Source organism: Zophobas morio, unplaced genomic scaffold (genome assembly GCF_036711695.1).
Source record: "Zophobas morio isolate AGI-343-1 ecotype UQ-CSIRO unplaced genomic scaffold, CSIRO_AGI_Zmor_V1 ptg000049l, whole genome shotgun sequence".
Taxonomy (NCBI): Eukaryota; Metazoa; Arthropoda; class Insecta; order Coleoptera; family Tenebrionidae; genus Zophobas; species Zophobas morio.
In genome coordinates, this window is record NW_026972154.1 from 1,371,911 (window position 1) to 1,391,823 (window position 19,913).

General features: G+C 33.3%; 1 protein-coding gene across 3 annotated transcripts in view; it reads right to left on the reverse strand.

Moving 5' to 3' along the window:
- Positions 1 to 13,047: 13,047 nt before the first annotated feature.
- LOC135142669 (uncharacterized) overlaps positions 13,048 to 19,913 on the reverse strand; it is a 28,060-nt gene continuing 21,194 nt past the window's right edge. For 2 of the 3 annotated variants that reach the window (XM_064074410.1, XM_064074412.1), the window contains one exon: positions 13,048 to 19,613. In XM_064074410.1, coding sequence (XP_063930480.1) covers positions 14,208 to 19,613 — 5,406 coding nt within the window. In that variant the 3' untranslated portion in view covers positions 13,048 to 14,207. The remainder of the gene's footprint in view (positions 19,614 to 19,913) is intronic. The other variant, XM_064074414.1, reaches the window with a different exon arrangement.

Sequence of the window (19,913 nt, forward strand, 5' to 3'; positions counted from 1 at the left end):
CAAATAAACGAAGTGCAGTCCGCAACGGCAATGAATTCGCATCCCGTGCGAGCCGTACCGAGTTTGGCCTTGCCTAGCCCGACAGAAATCCGCTCTCTAGATATTACACACCGGCGCCGTATACGTGAGTAAATTGTTTCGTTATTTTATTGATTATAAGAAATCAATATTCAAAACGACCCAATTCATTTTCCCGAAAATTTGGGAACACAATAATTTTATTCTTAGTATTACACTACATCTATCCCAACTGATATACGTGTCCTTGCAAAAATGTTGATGACGTCATCACAATTTTTTTTTAAATTCCCACTACAAAAATGTAATGAGAAAAAAAAACATAATAGGCATGCAGTCGTCAAGTTTCCGACAGCGAGGGAAGTACTGTCTAAACTCTTTAGACCAATTTTTTTCTTTGCCGTTAACAGCTCCACGGGCAATAAAAGGTAAATGTTGGATTATCTTCTGTATTCATTTCAAACTTATCGAAAAAGAATATTTGTGGTGTTCTGTCTTAATGATTGACATTTGTTGTCCACGTAGGCTGTAAAACTAATAGCGAATAACTGACCCAAAAATGTACCATCTTCACTAATAATAATCTATTGTGGCCATATTTTAATTCAAAGCAAAAATAGCCGCTAAGTAACTAAAATTGACAATTAAAATGATACAAATCCAATATTGTATTTTGCATTTCCAATGTCGAATTTGTATGACTTTAATTGCAAATTTTAATTATTTTTAATATAGTGAATATTAGCGCACTGATTCGTTTTACATACAGTCAAAATGTACTACAAAAGTCGTCGTTTCAATTGTCGCTCCGTAACGATATCGATATGGTTTATAAAGTTAACCTGGTTATCTTACCCCTTTCACTGCGCCTAAAAAAAATGACGAGTAGAGATCGGATGATATTTTATTTGAAAATATAAAATAATTTTTTGAATAATGCACACAACTAATAACTCAAAATAAATTATTAACAGAATGAAGAAAACGTGAAACAATTGCACTTCACTTCTTGGATAAAATAGTGGAAACAAATAAGAGATAAAGCCTAATCGTTAAAAATGTGTATTAAAATATTAGGATATCTTGAAGTTAGAATGACTACCAAAAAAGTTTTTTTTTGTTTAACACATACCTTCACATTTTTTTTTAATTTTAATTACGTGAGTATGCAACAAATTTTACATCTATTAAAAATGAAAGTAAAAAAGTCAAATTATTTTAAGCTGCATAATTTAAAAATCCCACACGACCACAAACATGATTTCGCATAGCTGATGAAGTTTTTATCACGCTTTTATTTCTTACCATACTTAATTTCTAAATTGTCCTGTAACTGGAAAATATTCTGTAGGACAATTAAATATTTATTTATTTATTTATTTATTCTCTACAAGATGACAAAAGTGAATAGACAATAGGATCTTTAAAACTGTGTTAACTTGAACATTCTGTCAACATTGCTGAATAAAAATAAAATACTAAAAACTTAAAAAAAATCAGAAATGTTACTTTACAATTTTTTTTTTTTGTATTTTACAGCTTTTATAGCGACTTGTTTTGACGATTCTGTGACATGACGTACTTAGGTGTTTGCAATATGCAGAAACGACATATTTTGCGAAAAAAACTTCAGAAATATTATTTTTCAAGGTTTTGCTTGTGTTTTCTAGCATTTCCGGCACTCAAAATTACCAAAGAAACTATTAAATTTGACTAAATCGTCGGCAAGTGAAAAGGGAGGGATGAGGGGTCCAGCGAGCCTGGAAATAAGGAGAGTTTAAGTCGTGGGTTGGCAACTCTGCTCAAAATCGTGGAATCGTAGTATGTAACAATGAGGAACACAAAGAAGTATCGTTTTTGTTTTCATAGATTAGTTAATATACATACTTATCTTGATGTAATAAATACATGGTTTATTATAAAACAGCCTGTATTGTCGCAGGGTGTAACAGTACATTTACGCTTCACATTGACTTTTTGTTATAAATTTACTTAACCATGTCAACATCGATGGCCGCCAATTATACATGATAAACATAAAATATATAACATGACACATAACACAGAAAAATCGATTGATATACGTATAAACTTAAAGGAAACAATACAGGTTTCAGTGATTGATAAATTCCGTATGTTTCTACATACTTATTTAAAACATATAAATTGATTGGATAACATTTAACGTCTTAAAAATAATTAGATCCTACATAACTAATTCCCAAACCGTTGAACTATTTGGTTATTCCTCTACAAATTTTTAGAACTGGATTTGAACATTAATAACTTCTATGATGCATATTGTTTAATTGTTTTTTTGTTAGTACTTATAACATATAACACATACTTAAAAAATTAACAACAAAATTTAATTCTGATCTATGTGGCCATTTTCGTTGGTCGGTTGCTTTATACTACAATACACTACAATAACCGTGATACATCTTCGCAAGCAATAAAAGTTTAGAAACTAATATTTTTTAAATTACCTTAGCAAGTAAACTGATTTTCTTAATTAAAATTTTGCACATACATCATCTTTACCTTTAGTAGATTTTGATAAATTATAAATAATTTAGTCGTCTTATATTTTAATTAAAAATAACACAAACACTGAAATGTAACAACTGTTTATAGATTTTAGACTATGCTATTGCTTTCGTTAATACTATTAGAAAAATTTGGTTAAATGCACATACAGGGTTATTCAGCTAAGATGACCCATTTGTGTCTTTAAAATAGTTAGTGGTTCATCTCACCAGTTTGCTTGATATATTTCGGAGCTGTCTGTTTCGATTATAGGGCATAAAAAGAAGAACATATTGTAACTATTGTATTATGGCCCCAAAGTTTTACGTCTTATTTAAGTGAGCATAGAAGTGACAATAATAAGGAGAAAAGACTTCAGTCATTGTTTCTGCCGTATTCAATTGAAGACGATTACTATATGAACAAGTTAAATAAAATATGATCACGCTTGTGTATGTATACGTAACAAAAATTGCTACTAAAACTACACAATATCTTGGTATAGGTATGTGAGCAACGCTTTTAGTCGGTAACTGTCCATTTTACGTTTCATGAACTATTTTACGCGTCATGTTTTCTAGCAAAAACATTCTTATTTCACTGCCAAAATTTCGATTTCTACGTGCATAGTCTATAGGCAGTTTACCATTTTCATCCGGAATATACCCTTTCGCACCATTCGACGCTAATAATTTTACTATAGATAAAGTTCCGTGTTCGCAAGCGTAGTGTATTGGCAACCGTCCATCTCCATCCGGAACATCCACTTTCGCCCCGTTTTTACACAAAAAGAAAATTATATCATATCCCCCCGAACAATTTCTGCTCGCATAGTGCATCGGTAACTGACCACTTCTGTCCGGAACATCGAGTTTCGCTCCATTCGTTGCCAGTGATTCTATCATCTCCAAATTTCCGTCTTCACAAGCACAATGTATCGGCAGCAGTCCATCTTCATCGGGAACATCAACTTTCGCGCCTTTTTTACACAAAAATAAAATAATTTTATGTCCCTCCCAGTGATTTCTGCACGCGTAGTGCATAGGCAGCTGACCAGCTCTGTCCGGAATATCAAATTTCGCCTTATTCGTTGTCAGCAATGCTACGGTGTTTAAACTCCCGTATTCACAAGCGAAATGTATCGGCAGCCGTCCATCTCCATCCGAAACATCCACTCTCGCACCTTTTTTACACAAAAATAAAATTATATCATATCCCTTCTCGCTATTTCTGGACGCATAGTGCATCGGTAGTTGACCACTTCTGTCCGGAACATCAAATTTTGCGTTATACCTTGCCAGCAATTCTACCGTGTTTAAACCCCCGTGTTCACAAGCGTAATGTAAGGGCAGCCGTCCATCTCCATCCGGAACATTCACTTTCGCTCCTTTTTTACATAAAAATAAAATGATTTCATATTCCCACCTGTAATTTCTGCACGCACAGTGCATTGGTAGCTGACCACGTCTATCTGGAACATCCAATTTCGCTCTATTCTTTGCCAGTAACTCTACCATTTTTAACCTTCCGTGTTCACAGGCATAATGCATCGGCAGCCGTCCATCTCCATCCAGAACATGCATCTTCGCACCTTTTTTACACAAAAATAAAATTATGTGATATCCCTCCCGGTAATTTCTACAGGCATAGTGCATCGGTAGCTGACCATCTTTGTCCGCAATATCGAATTTCGCTCCATTCGTTGCTAGTAATTCTACCATTTTAAACTTTCCCTGTTCACAAGCATAATGTATCGGCAGCCGTCCATCTCCATCCAGAACATGCACTTTCGCACCGTTTTTACACAAAAATGAAATTATTTCATATCCCTCCCAGTGATTTCTGCACGCATAGTGCATCGGTAGCTGACCATCTTTGTCCGGGACATCGAATTTCGCTCCATACGTTACCAGTAATTCTATTATGATTAAACTTCCGTATTCAGAAGCATAATGTATCGGTAGTCGTCCATCTCTATCCGGAACATCCACTTTCGCACCTTTTTCACACAAAAATAAGATTATATTATATCCCTCCCAGTGATTCCTGCACGCATAGTGCATCGGTAGCTGACCATCTCTGTCTGGAATATCAAATTTCGCTCCATACCTTGCCAGTAATTCTACCATGTTTAAACTTTTTTGTTTACAACCATAAAATATCGGGAGTCGTCCATCTCCATCTGGAACATCCACTTTCGCACCATTCGTTAATAGTATTTCTACTACACCTAAATCTCCATCCTCGCAAGCGTAATGAAGCGGCAACTGACCGTATTTATCTAAAACGTCAATTTGCGCTAGGTGTTTTAAAAAATCTGAATGTCCCTTTTCACGTGCAATGTCTATAGGACGTTTTCCGTTCCCATCCTTATCATTCGTGTTCACTTTTCTGATGATTAATGAATGTAACGTTTTAGTTAGATTTTTTTCCAATGCATAATGCGCCAACGACTGACCTTTCGAATTTGGCACATCTATTCTAAACTCTGGGAACTGTAAAGCAAAACTCAATATTTCGTCAATTTCCGAATCTAGAATTAAAAGTTCTTCTACGCAATCCCACTCGGAATGACTTCGTTCTTCGGAAAATACTTTTTTTAATACTTGCGCTGACCTGTTATAAAGAGCTAGGGCTAAAATACTTCTTGAACTAATATTATTGTATGTGGTTTTTAAAGGAATGGAGTTTTCAATACACTCATAAATTAGTGGACAATCAAACCTAATTGCATAATATAAAACTGCCACTAAATACTCTTTAGTGAACTGATTTCCTAGATATAAAGGAATCAAAAATGGTAAGAAAATCATCAACTTCTTAAAACACACATGATCCGATGTGCTGAATTTATAAAATTTGGGTGCCATATTACGATAATTGATAGTTCCAACGACTTTTTCATGGTTTTCGATTAACCATTCTGTCTTGAAACTTTTGTTATTCAAGATAGTATTGCTTTTAACAAGTGGATAACTTTTATTCCAGGCGCAAGCCACTTCCAAAACGTCACGCCCAATGACGTCTTTTTGACTTAGATCTGCATGTACAAATTCTTCTAGAATTGTAAGATTCTTATATATAACTCCTACTAAATATTTCGAATTTCTCGCTAACATTAAATCTAAAAAAAAGCGAATATTTTTATATCTGCTGTTAGAAATAAATTTTCTCTCACGTGCTTTGTATGGTTTGTGTTCGAATAGATACAGCGCTGCAAAATATTCACCGTACGAATTGTGAATGAATTCAACATCATATCTCGATGTAACGCGACTGATAAATCCTACATTATCTCCTTCGTTTTTAATTTTTTTTACAAAACTGTCAGTCGTGTTGAACGAGAATTCATTTACAATTTTATGGATTAAAGAGTTGTAAATGTAAAAACTTACAGCTAGACTTTTATAATGATTCATTCTAGCATTCTTGTCGTTTTCAAAATTCTGGATATTCTGTTCATTTCTTAATGTAATTTCATTTTTGTCGTTGTACAGAACATAGAACTTTTCTTCAACGAAATGTTCGTATAGATCAAGAACGGTGAAAATACCGTCTAGCAAAAGTAGGTATTTATCTTTGTCTTTTAAAAATAATTCTGTAAGCATATAAATTTGTAGAGGAATACCTAAAATTTCATAATTTGGAAAAGACATTATATTTTTTCTTATTTTATTAAAAGTTTCATTTAACTCATCATTAGTAATGCCTAAACGGTTTTTAATATATTCTTTTTGCTCGTCTTCACTAAACTGTTTTAAATTTCTTGCAAACGTACCTAACTCGTTTTCCAACATTTCCCTTAAACTGATTCGAGAAGTCAACCACTGCTTCACTCCTTTTTCCGAAAACGCATTTACTAAATTTAAAATGGAAACTTGAGTGGCATCAGATGCTTCATCGAGTCCATCCCATATTAGTTGTATTTGATTTTGTTCCAGCATTGTTTTGAACACACTGTGGTGGAACGGATTAGTGCATTCCTGACAAGTTTCTTCTAAGATGTATTTTAAGAAATTCTCCACGTTTGACCCATGTTTTCTGAATTGTAAGGCGTGGTTTCTGGCGTAGATTAAAATGATCCACTTTGTCGACTTACTACTATTTTTTAAACTCTTTGCTAATGTGCTTTTTCCCATTCCAGCATCGGCGCAGATAATGTTGATATTTTGTCGAGAATGATTGAAGTACTGGCTTTCGCCTATAGTGTACTCCATAAATTCGCTTTGTAAACGAAACCTCTCAAGTTCGTTGATATATTTTCGTTCCGAGCTATAATTCCCACTTTCCATCCACTCCAAACGATGATTGTCTAAATATGTTAAGTGATGGAACTGGATTTGTGAATTATTTTCACACAGTGCAGAAAATTCCTCCTGTGAAATTTTTCTTCCACAAATATATATCTTCTGTGCATGAATTGTGGACTGCATTAGCTCAACGTCATTCACTTCACTGATTAGCAAATTTGGTAAAAATCGTTTGATAGATTCCACATCTGTTACGCAATCAACTAAAACAATTGTATTTTCACTAATATTTTTCAAAAATTTAACATCTATTAAAATTTTCGTCAATTTTCTTTCAACGTGACTGGGTGGTAGGGCGTCTGTGTATTTTCCAATTAGTAACGGAGCCTCCATCATTTCAACTAAGTCGTCTGAAGTGATGAAGTTGCCGCCATCTTCGCAGATTTCTAGTAAATATTTCAGTGGAGCGTCTTTCTGCCCTTGCAGTGAATATGTAAAATTCGTTAGGATTTCTTCATACAACTGTACTTGTTTTTCCAAGTCAGATAATTTTACAAACAAGTATGGTTTTTGTTGACCATCTGTACTGTCGTGACGTGGGTCAGTATTACTTTTTCTAACACACTCATTAAACGTTTCTTGGTTATCTAGTATAATTAGATTCTGAACTCGACATATTTTTATTGCTTGATATACTTGTGGGCATCCTTCAATGACTAACGGACTTTTTCTCAACAACCACATGAGCTTCGATACTTTTGTTGGATCTTTATCATAAAGACTATCTTTTGTTTTTATTCCGTTTTCGATAAGTTGGTACTTGTAATTCACTTTAATCGTTTCTTCGATATCATCTATATCGTCGACAGCATTTGACCAAACTGGGGCGATTTTCTCGAAATTGTCTTTATTTAAAAGAGTCAAATCAAATTTTGAAACAGCTTCTTTAAAAAAATTTTTTTTAGCGTTCACTCTTCCACCGGCAGCAAAAGATAATGGTTTGATTGAAGATGAAAATACACAAAGGCTTATCATGTATTTCATCCACGTTTTATTTAACTTGAATTTGTTTCCTTCCTTCGCACTCCAGTGGGTTATAAAATGAAGATACTCCCGAAAAACTGTTTCGTTGCTTCCGAAATATGTCTTGAACATCTCAAGTGTACACGTTTCCAGTTCTTTGGCATCTGCTTGACCAGTGTAGAGATACAAATTTTTAAAAAAAGATCTATATTCTTTTAATTTATCTTCGTTTTCTTCGAATCTGTAACAATGTCGTCCGAACTCTGAAATACGAGTGCTTATCAAACTGTCTTGTTTACATGGCGTCAATTTGCCAAATTTAAACCGATCTATGTGTTCATCGTTTAGCTTAGAATTGGTAAGCAAAACCATCTTGGTAGAACGTACAGACAACTTCGACTCTTTTTTGAAGTCTTTGTAATACTTCTCGACGCTAAAGTTTCCACTCGATGCATTTAACTGCTCAATTTGTATTCCTCCTGTTTTGCTAACGTGTTTCAACTGAATAGCAAAGGTTTCGGTCCGATCTTTGAATTTAATTTCGACTACAACGTCGTCGAAAGAACCATATGCACTATCGTTCGACGACAAATTAAAATTTTCTACGTCATCGTTAATTATTAACTTTAAAATTAAGTTAGCTATGTAACGATGTTCGTAGTCTTTGCCCGCGTCAGTGGTGCCACTCTTCTTCTTAAATTTCTGAAACGAATGTTTAATAAAGTAAGAGGTTCAATTTCAAAGACAGGATGTTTTATACATGATAGTTTTCGTGACTGTAAAAATTTTAAATAAGCTTGGTAGAACATCAAGTGTAATAATTTTCAAATTCTTTGTTTTCAGTCTTTGAGTTGACGTGATCAAACTGTTGATAGACATGATTAGACAAATTTTGTTTGGCGTTTTACTAGCCATACGATATTCTTAAAATATATATAAAATTTTACAACCATCAGTCTTGTAGTTCAGAGACTATCTTCCTAATAAAATTGTCAACAGACGACAGACAGACAGGCAAACAGACACATAATAGACAGGCAACATAGAGTTGAATACTAAGGACCTATTCTTTCATGCTCTAGGAGTAACGAAACATCAAGAAAACATGAAATACCTGTGTGCCAGATGGATCCTATAACAATAATTCTTTAGCTCACGGTTGGAAAATAAAAATCGTTGTAACAACTAATATTTTCTAAATTGTTGAAATATTATGTTGAAATATATATTGTGTTAATCAAAATAACATTTTGATTAAAAAGAAGAGTGGGATGATTAAAAAAAAAAGTTTGACAGATAGAAAATAGTATCTGAATGTTTAATTTTGTTGATGCTTTTGTACATTTAAATAAATGAATCATATTATGCAATTAATATTAATACATGCTTGACATAAAGAGATCATAAGAGTAAATGATAAAATTACGTTTGCTCATACATGAAAATAATTGTGCATAAATGTGATATTTATTTCTTACTTACCTCTGAAGAATCTTGCAATGAATCGGTTTTAATGGAAGTATTTTTATGTTCTTCAATCTGTAACACAATAAGAGTTAAAGTTATAAATACTGAAATAAGAAAAAAAATTTATGTTGCACTAAACAGGCAAAATTTCATGGGATTTATCCACCATAATATTGGGATGCTAATATTAATTATATACTATTGGTGCGATTTAATTAAACAGAAAATCTTCGAAGCAGCTGAACCTATTGTTGTCAAATGTTATATAATTTCAGAATATCATGTAGATGGTACAATAACGTTAATCAAAATTTGTCTATTGATCTTCATCAACAATTTGATGACGTCCCATTGTTATTTTGCGTAGTAAAGTTTATCTAATTTTTTTAATAAAATATTTCTCTACCGGTGGTTCATGAATCCACCTTGATGTTTAAGAAAATTACTCTAGATTTTTCGTGTTTCATGTAACCTAAATCTCATCAAATCAAGAAAATTTGATTCACAGAAATTTTTGCAGTGGCAATGTTTTGCAAATTATGGAAGAAGTAATTAGTACTGATGTATTTTTTCCGGTGACAAAATTTCTTCCGTCTTGTAGTCAGTTTACAGAAAGAATGGTTACGTACCGCCTAAAAATCTACAGTAAAAGAACAAAAATTCAAATAAGGAAACAACACAAACTCAAATAGTCCAGCAAAAGCGACGCAGTGCGAGATTTGGTGGAAATTTAAATAAAAATATTCGAGGCTTAAAATGAAAATATCTTGTTGACTGAGTTATTTTAAATACAATATAGAATATTTTCGTCAAATTTTAACTTAATAATTCATTGAATTCATTTATTACAGAATATGAAAATTTAATATCATTAATTATTATTATCATCGGAACTATTTTCTCTTTTTACTCAATATCTAAATTTTACTTGTGACGCTACTGATTATTTGACATAAAACTGAAAAAAATTTGGATCAGCCATTAGCATTTTTTATAATATTTTCTATTGCAGTGTTTCAGAGGTTGATCTTTGTGTAAAATGTTATCTGAGGAATGTTAGAATTCGTATATGTCTAATGTTGAACGAGAATTAAACCGTGACCCACAATCGGTTTGGAAATTTTGAAGAAATAACAATAAAACTAAAGGCATCCGAATGTTATGAACATGTGCAAAACTCTATACTTGTGGTTTATCAATGCAATTTAATTTTTTATAACTGCTTATATAGCGTGACTCAAAAAAATAATATACAATGCAATTTAATTTATCGACCAAATCAAGAACGTTTCACCACATTTTCCAAAAAAAATTGGGACTATTAATTGATATACTTGTCCTTGCTAAAATGTTGATGACGTCATCGCAAAATTTTGTAATGTGTAAACTCATTTGAAACGTACGCATATCATGCCTCTTTACTTCTACTTTAACTCTACGTACAATTTTATTTTTACTTATAGGGGTTATCATAAAAAAAACAAATTTGTAGATAACTACATTTTCTAATTTTTCACAAAAGCTGGCTTATGTTGCATCTGTGTTGTATTTCAGGGGAGAGGGAAGTTCTCTCTAAATAATCATAGGCCAGTTTTTAACAAAATAGATTCATTATCACTAAACAGATATAAATCTACCTGTTTTAATTTTTAGTTTATAATAGAATTAGTTCTTTTGCAAAAACAAACAAAAATTATATCTAACTTACCGATGAAGGATTTTGAGGGATTTCGTCCCGTTCTTCGACATTTCTTCCTTTCGCAGCCTGCAGATATAATTGAATATAGTGTATTACAAAATATATCCATAATTAACAACTTACCGTTGCCATGTTCAGTTACTTTAAAAATTAATTATTGGGTAATTGAAAATTGCTATTAAAGTGATGTTTCAATTACTAATGTGGTACTAGTTGAATTATTCGGAAACTACTCGCACTTTAACTGATACTCAAAAAATAAATCAATCAATATTTATAAGATATTTAATCTTATCTTTTATCAGGGTAATTCTATATAACATGGATGTGACAAAATAACGAGTATTAGCTTATTTTCTTCCAAATTAAAGACATTTATAAGTAGAAACCAAAGTTGAAATGTAGATTACAGTGCCAACATATTACTTATTTAAAAACTTTTAAAGTGTGGTGGTAGGTTAGAGATAGAAAAATTATTTTTTCTGCTTTGCGTCAATAATATCTTCATTATGAAACGCATTTGCGTTTGGAAGGAACAAGTTGAAGCCTACATAGAAGTTACCAGAAGAAGAAGATATTCAGTAAAAGAGAATTTATATGTTTTTAATATTAACATACAGATAAATGTACAACAAAAATCGTTGTTATTTCGGTTTCCGCTCTGTAACGGTATCAATATGATTCATAACTTAAAGCTGGTGATCTTATCTCTTCCACTGCGCCTAAAAAAAAACGAGGGAAGTATTTTTTGTACGTCAATATTTGTTTATTTTCACTGTTATTTACGAAGTCAAAGAACAAACAGATTAGATAAGATGATTTTATTTGAAAATATAAAACATTTGTGATTACGTACTTTTTTGAATGCACACTTATTTATTACACATAACTAATAACTTAAAATAAATTATTAACGTATTTAATGAAGAAAACGTCAAACAATTGCACTTCACTTCTTAGGTAAAATAGTGGAAACAGAAAAGGGATAAAGCTGTAACTTTAAAAACATGTATTATTGATTTTTAAAATCATTAGGATATTCTGAAGTTGAAAGTACCGAAGCACCAACGAAAAGTTCCAAAAAGAAAAGTGGTTATTGTTATTTATTGGAGTTTTAACTCATTTCTTGTCGTATTATAGAACACGTATACGCACTGGAATAGGATGTGGAGGTCCAGTTACGAGCTTGGTGTCGGTGTCGGTGTCGAGGTCACCGAGAGCGGTCTCAACTGAGTCTGAACCTCGGCATATAACGCTGCGCTATAGAAAGAATGAAAGAGAAAGAGAAAGAGAAAGAAAGAGAAAGAGAGCGAGAGAGAGAAAGAGAGAGAATGAATAGGAAAACTATCAAACAATATGTACATGAAACGCCTCATAAAGTAGTGCTGATACCGTCTCTTAGCACCCCCAGGATGTTCTAAGAAAACAGAACCTGTCAGCATTCAAACAGTATGTAGACCACAACGATCCTCAGGATGCAGAAGTGTCCCTGGGTCGACGAAATTTTTTTTATTTATTTTTTTGTTTAACGAAGGCCTTCATATTGCTATTTTTTTAAATTTTTGTTACATGGGTATGCAACACGCTTTATTATTTCTCTTAAATAAATATGAAAATTTATAAAATACATGTGAAATTATTTTAAATCACATAACTTAAAAATCCCACACGAACACAAACATGATTTAGCATAGCTGATATCCTGAAGTTGAAAGTACCTACCGTAGAGGCCATTGCTGAAGATCACCAACAAAAGGTTTCAAAAATAAGAGTGGTGATGTTTGTTTTTGTCCTTTTGTATGGTAAAGATGAAAATATATAAAATTTTCTTAAAAATCTCATACGACCACAATTATGATTTAGCATAGTTGATGAAGTTTTTTTAACCACATTTAATTTCTCCACGAGATGACAAAAGTGAATAGACAACAGCATGGTAACTTTTGAACATGCCGTCAACATTGAAAATTTAAAATGTGACCTTGACCTACGTTGTGTTTTCAAATGACGTGGGTTTGCGGGTCTGTTCAAGAGTCGGAATATTAATATGTAACAATGATCAACACAAACAAGTGCCTGTCGCTTTTATTATCATAGTTTAGTTACCCATTTTAGTGTAATAAATACATAGTTTGATTATAAAACACCCTATATGGTTACAGGGTGTGGCAGTACATTTTATGCCATTTGTTGATTTTTTGCTACATATAAAGTATTTTTTAAAACTTCTTCATAATCATAATACATAAATACATAAATAGCTAAACTTAGTCTCGTCTACATCGATGGACACCAATTAAGTATACATAAAATATATAACAGTTAAGACATATAACATATGTCCAAATAATTAAACATTTAAGAATTCAAACCGATCGACATATGTATAAACTTAAAAAAAAAACAGTGCAGGTTTTAGTCTTTGACAAACTTAAAACATACGAATTGATTAGACTACATTTGTTAACGTCTTAAAAATAATTAAATCCTAAATAGATATGTCGCAAATCGCTGAAATACTCGAATCTGGTCATTCCTCCATAAATTTTTAGAATTCGATCTAAACATTAATAACTTCTATGATACATACCTATAGCTTTATTGTTTTTCTATTCGATATAACTCATACGCAAAAAATTTATAACAAAATTTAATTCTGATCTATGTGCTCATTTTCGTTGATCGATTAAAGTCCTTTACAGTACGAAGCACCAAAAAAGGTGATGCATCTTGAAAGCAATAAAATGGGACGCTTAATAACCAATATTTTATAAATTCCCTTAGAGTGTGAATTAATTTTCCTAATTATGCCTTTTAAATTATGTATTTAACGCAAATTTAGCAAATTTTTCACATATGATTGAATTCGAAATGTGTGCAACAAAAATAATGGGGAATAATTCATAATAAGATTTATAGCACTGTATAGAGTTCACGTTCTTAAATGATACCAATATCCAGAAAAAAATATTTGAAATTAAACATGAATTGTTATATACGCTACTGGCCCATTGGTAGTGTCTCTTGACCAACCACAACTACTATTCAATAAATGGTACAAAACGACTAGGATTAAGAACCAAAAAAGTGGCGCACTGATAAGTAACGTGCAAAATCACGATAAGGGCGAGTCTTTGACAAAGTAAATTTTTCCAATTCAGTGCGTGTCGACAGGGTATTATTGGTTATTTTTTCGAAATCACCCTGTACATGCTTTATCTTTAATGCATATCTGCCTCCCTCTGTAATAATTGTACTACATTTAAATTTCCGTGTTCACAAGCGTAGTCCTTTGGCAGCCGTCCATCTTCATCCGGAATATCCACTCTCGCCCCTTTTTCTAACAATAATAAAATTATTTTATATCCATTCTGGAAATTTTTGCACGCATAATGCATCGGTAGCTGACCATCTTTGTCCGGAAAATTTATTCGCGCTCCATTCGATACCAGTAATTGTACCATCTGCAAAGGTCCGTATTCACACGCATAATGTATCGGCAGTCGTCCAGCTCCATCTGGAACATCCACTTTCGCATCTTTTTCCAGCAAGAATAAAATTATTTCATATCCATTCTCGAAATTTCTGCAAGCATAGTGCATCGGTAGCTGACCATCACTGTCCGGAATATCAAATTTCGATACATTCGTTGCCAGTAATTGTACCATGTGTAAAAGCCCGCTTTCACAAGCATAATGTATCGGCAGTCGTCTGCCAGCATCAGGAACATTCACTCCCGCATGTCTTCCTAGCAAAAATAAAATTATTTCAGATCCATTCTCCAAATTTTTGCAAGCATAGTGGATCGGTAGCTGACCATCGTTGTCCGGCAAATCTATTCGCGCTCCATTCGTTACCAGTAATTTTACAATGTGGACAGATCCGCGTTCACAAGCATAATGTATCGGCAGCCGTCCGTCTCCATCCGGAACATTCACTTGCGCACCTTTTTTATACAAAAATAAAATCGTATTATATCCCTCATCGTAATTTCTGCACGCATAATGCATCGGTAGCTGACCACCTCTGTCCGGAAGATCAAATCTCGCTCCATTCGTTACCAATAATTCTACTATGCCTGAACTTCCGCGTTCAGAAGCAATATGTATCGGCAGCCGTCCATCTCCATCGGGAACGTCTACTTTTGCACCGTTTTTACACAAAAAGAAACTTATACCATATCCGCAACAGTTATTTCTGCACGCATAGTGCATCGGTAATTGACCACCTATGTCGGGAACAGAAAATTTCGCTCCATTCGTTACCAGTAATTCTACCATGATGAAATTTGCGTGTTCACAAGCATAATGTATCGGCAGCCGTCCATTTCCATCTGGAACATCCAATTTTGCACCTTTTTCACACAAAAAAAAAATAATTTCATATCCCTCAAAGTAATTTTTGCATGCATAGTGCATCGGTAGCTGACCACCTCTGTCCGGAACATCGAATTTCGCCCCATTCGTTGCCAGTAATGCTACTAGGTTTAAATTTCCACGTTTACAAGCATAATGTATCGGCAATCGTCCACCTGCATCCGGAAGATCGACTTTTGCACCATTGCTTACTAGTTCTTTTATAATATCTGTATGCCATTTGTGAAATGCTCGATGAATTGGAAGCTGTCCATTTTCACCTGGAACGTCAACTTCCGCGCCATTCTTTAACAATAGTTTGACTACTGCTAAATCTCCATGTTCACAAGCATAATGTATCGGCAACCGTCCACCACCATCCGGGACATTCACTTTCGCACCATTGCATACTAGTAATTTTATAATATCTGTATGCCATTTTTGAAAAGCGTAATGAATCGGCAGCTGGTTATTTCCATCCGGGACATCCACTTTAGCACCATTCTTTAACAGTATTTCTACTACACCTAAATCTCCATCATCACAAGCGTAATGAAGCGGCAAACGACCGTCTTCATCTAAAACGTCAATTTGGGCTATGTGTTTTAAAAAATCTAAATGCCCCTTTTCAAGCGCAATATGTATAGGACGTCTTCCGTTTCTATCCTTATTATTTGTGTTCACTTCTCTGAGAATTAATGAACCCAACGTCTTAGTTAGATTTTTTTCCAATGCATAATGCGCCAACGACTGACCTTTCGAATTTGGCACATCTATTCCAAACTCTGGGAAATGTAAAGCAAAACTCAATATTTCGTCAATTTCCGAATCCAGAATTAAAAGTTCTTCTACGCAATCCCACTCGGAATGACTTCGTTCTTCGGAAAAGACTTTTTTTAATATTTGCGCTGACCTGTTGAAAAGAGCTAAGGCTATAATACTTCTTGAACTAATATTATTGTATGTGGTTTTTAAAGGAATAGAATTTTCAATACACTCATAAATTATTGGACAATCAAACCTAATTGCATAATATAAAACTGCCACTAAATAATCTTCTCCGAACTGATTCCCATCAAAAATTGGTATCAAAAATGGTAAGAAAATCATCAACATTTTAAAACACACATGACCCGTTGCGCCGAATTTATAAAATTTTGGTGCTATGTCACAATAATTGAGAGTTCCAACAACTTTTTCATTACTATTGATTAACCATTCCGTGTTGAAACTTTTGTCATTCAACAGAATATTGTTTTTAACAAGAGGATAATTTTTATTCCAGGCGCAAGACACTTCCAAAGCGTCACGACCAATGACGTCTTTTTGACTTAGATCGATATGTATAAATTCTTCTAGAATTGTGGGATTCTTATATATAACTCCTACCAAATATTTCGAATTTCTCGCTAACATTAAATCTAAAAAAAAGCGGATATTTTTGTATCTGCTGTTAGAAATAAATTTTCTCTCACGTGCTTTGTATGGGTTGTGTTCGAATAGGTACAGCGCTGCAAAATATTCACCGTACGAATTGTGAATGAATTCAACATCATATCTCGATGTAACGCGACTGATAATTCCTACATCATCTCCTTCGTTTTTAATTTTTTTTACAAAACTGTCAGTCGTGTTGAACGAGAATTCATTTACAATTTTATGTATTAAAGAGTTATAAATGTAAAAACTTACAGCTAGACTTTTATAATGACCCATTCTAGCATTCTTGTCGTTTTCAAAGTTCTGGATATTCTGTTCATTTCTTAATGTAATTTCATTTATGTCGTTGTACAGAACATGGAACTTTTCTTCAACGAAATGTTCATATAGATCAAGAACAGTGAAAATACCGTCTAGTAAAAGTAAGTATTTATGTTTGTCTTTTAAAAATAATTCTGTAAGCATATAAATTTGTAGAGGAATACCTAAAATTTCATAATTTGGAAAAGACATTATATTTTTTCTTATTTTATTAAAAGTTTCATTTAAATCATGATTAGTAATGCCTAAACGATATTTAATATATTCTTTTTGCTCGTTTTTACTAAACTGTTGTAAATTTCTTGCAAACGTACCTAACTCGTTTTCCAACATATCCCTTAAACTGATTCTAGAAGTCAACCACTGCTTCACTCCTTTTTCCGAAAACGCATTTACTAAATTTAAAATGGAAACTTGAGTGGCGTCAGATGCTTCATCAAGTCCATCCCATATTAGTTGTATTTGGTTTTGTTCCAGCATTGTTTTGAACACACTGTGGTGGAACGGATTAGTGCCTTCCTGACAAGTTTCTTCTAAGATGTATTTTAAGAAACTCTCCACGTTTGATCCATGTTTTCTGAAGTGTAAGGCGTGGTTTCTGGCGTAGATTAAAATTATCCACTTTGTTGACTTACTGCTGTTTTTTAAACTCTTCGCTAATGTGCTTTTTCCCATTCCAGCATCGGCGCAGATAATGTTGATATTTTGTCGAGAATGATTAAAGTACTGGCCTTCCCCTATAGTGTACTCCATAAATTCGCTTTGTAAACGAAACCTCTCAAGTTCGTTGATATATTTTCGTTCCGAGCCATAATTCCCACTTTCCATCCACTCCAAACGATGATTGTCTAAATATGTGAAGTGATGGAACTGGATTTGTGAATTATTTTCACACAATGCAGAAAATTCCTCCTGTGAAATTTTTCTTCCACAAACATATATCTTTTGTTCATGAATTGTGGACTGTATTAGCTCAACGTCATTCACTTCGCTGATTAGCAAATTTGCTAAAAATCGTTTGATAGATTCCACGTCTGTTACGCCATCAACTAAAACAATTGTATTTTCGTTAATATTTTTCAAAAATTTAACATCTATTAAAATTTTCGTCAATTTTCTTTCGACGTGACTAGGTGGTAGGGCGTCTGTGTATTTTCCAATTAGTAACGGAGCATCCATCATTTCAACTAAGTCGTCTGTAGTGATGAAGTTGCCGCAATCTTCGCAGATTTCTAGCAAATATTTCAATGCAGCGTCTTTCTGCCCTTGCAGTGAATATGTAAAATTCGTTAGGATTTCTTCATACAACTGTACCTGTTTTTCTAAGTCAGATAATTTTACAAACAAATATGGTTTTTGTTGACCATCTGTACTGTTGTGACGTGGGTCAGCATTACTTTTTCTAACACACTCATTAAACGTTTCTTGGTTATCTAGTACAATTAGATTCTGAACTCGACATATTTTTATTGTTTGATATACTCGTGGGCATCCTTCAACGACTAACGGACTTTTTCCCAGCAACCACATGAGCATCGATACTTTTGTTGGGTCTTTATCATAAAGACTATCTTTTGTTTCTATTCCGTTTTCGATAAGTTGGTACTTGTAATTCACTTTAATCGTTTCTTCGATATCATCTATATCGTCGACAGCATTTGACCAAACTGGGGCGATTTTCTCGAAATTGTGTCTATTTATAAGAGTCAAGTCACATTTTGAAACAGCTTCTTTAAAAATTTTTCTTTTGGCGTTCACTGTTCCACCGGCAGCAAAAGATAATGGTTTGATTGAAGATGAAAATACACAAAGGCTTATCATGTATTTCATCCACGTTTTATTTAACTTGAATTTGTTACCGTCCTTCGTATTCCAGTGGGTTATAAAATGTAGATACTCCCGGAAAACTGTTTCGTTGCTTCCGAAGTATGTCTTGAACATTTCAAGTGTACACGTTTCCAGTTCTTTGGCATCTGTTTGACCAGTATAAAGATACAAATTTTTAAAAAAAGGTCCATATTCTTTTAATTTATCTTCGTTTTCTTCGAATCTGTAACAATGTCCTCCCAACTCTGAAATACGAGTGCTTATTAAACTGTCTTGTTTACATGGCGTCAATTTGCCAAATCTAAACCGATCTATGTGTTCATCGTTTAGCTTAGAATTGGTAAACAAAACCATCTTGGTAGGACATTCAGACAACTTCGGTTCTTTTTTGAAGTCTTTGTAATACTTCTCGACGCTAAAGTTTCCACTCGATGCATTTAACTGCTCAATTTGTATTCCTCCTGTTCTGCTGACGTGTTTCAACTGAATAGCAAAGGTTTCGGTCCGATCTTTGAATTTAATTTCGACTACAACGTCTTCGAAAGAACCATATACACTATCGTTCGACGACAAATTAAAATTTTCTACGTCATCGTCAATTATTAATTTTAAAATTAAGTTCGCTATGTAGAGATGTTCGTAGTCTTTGCGTGCGTCAGTGGTGCCACTCCTCTTCTTAAATTTCTGAAAAGAATGTTTAATAAAGTAAGAGGTTCAATTTCAAAGAAAGAATGTTTTATACATAATGGTTTTCGTGACTGTAAAAATTTTAAATAAGGTTAGTAGAACATCAAGTGTAATAATTTTCAAATTCTTTGTTTTCAATCTTTGAGGTGACCTGATCAAACTGTTGGTAGACGTGATTAGACAAATTTTGATTGGCGTTTTACTATACATACGATATTCTTAAAATATATATAAAATTTTACAACCATTACTTTTGCAGTTCGGAGAATATCTTTCCATTAAAATTGTCAACAGACG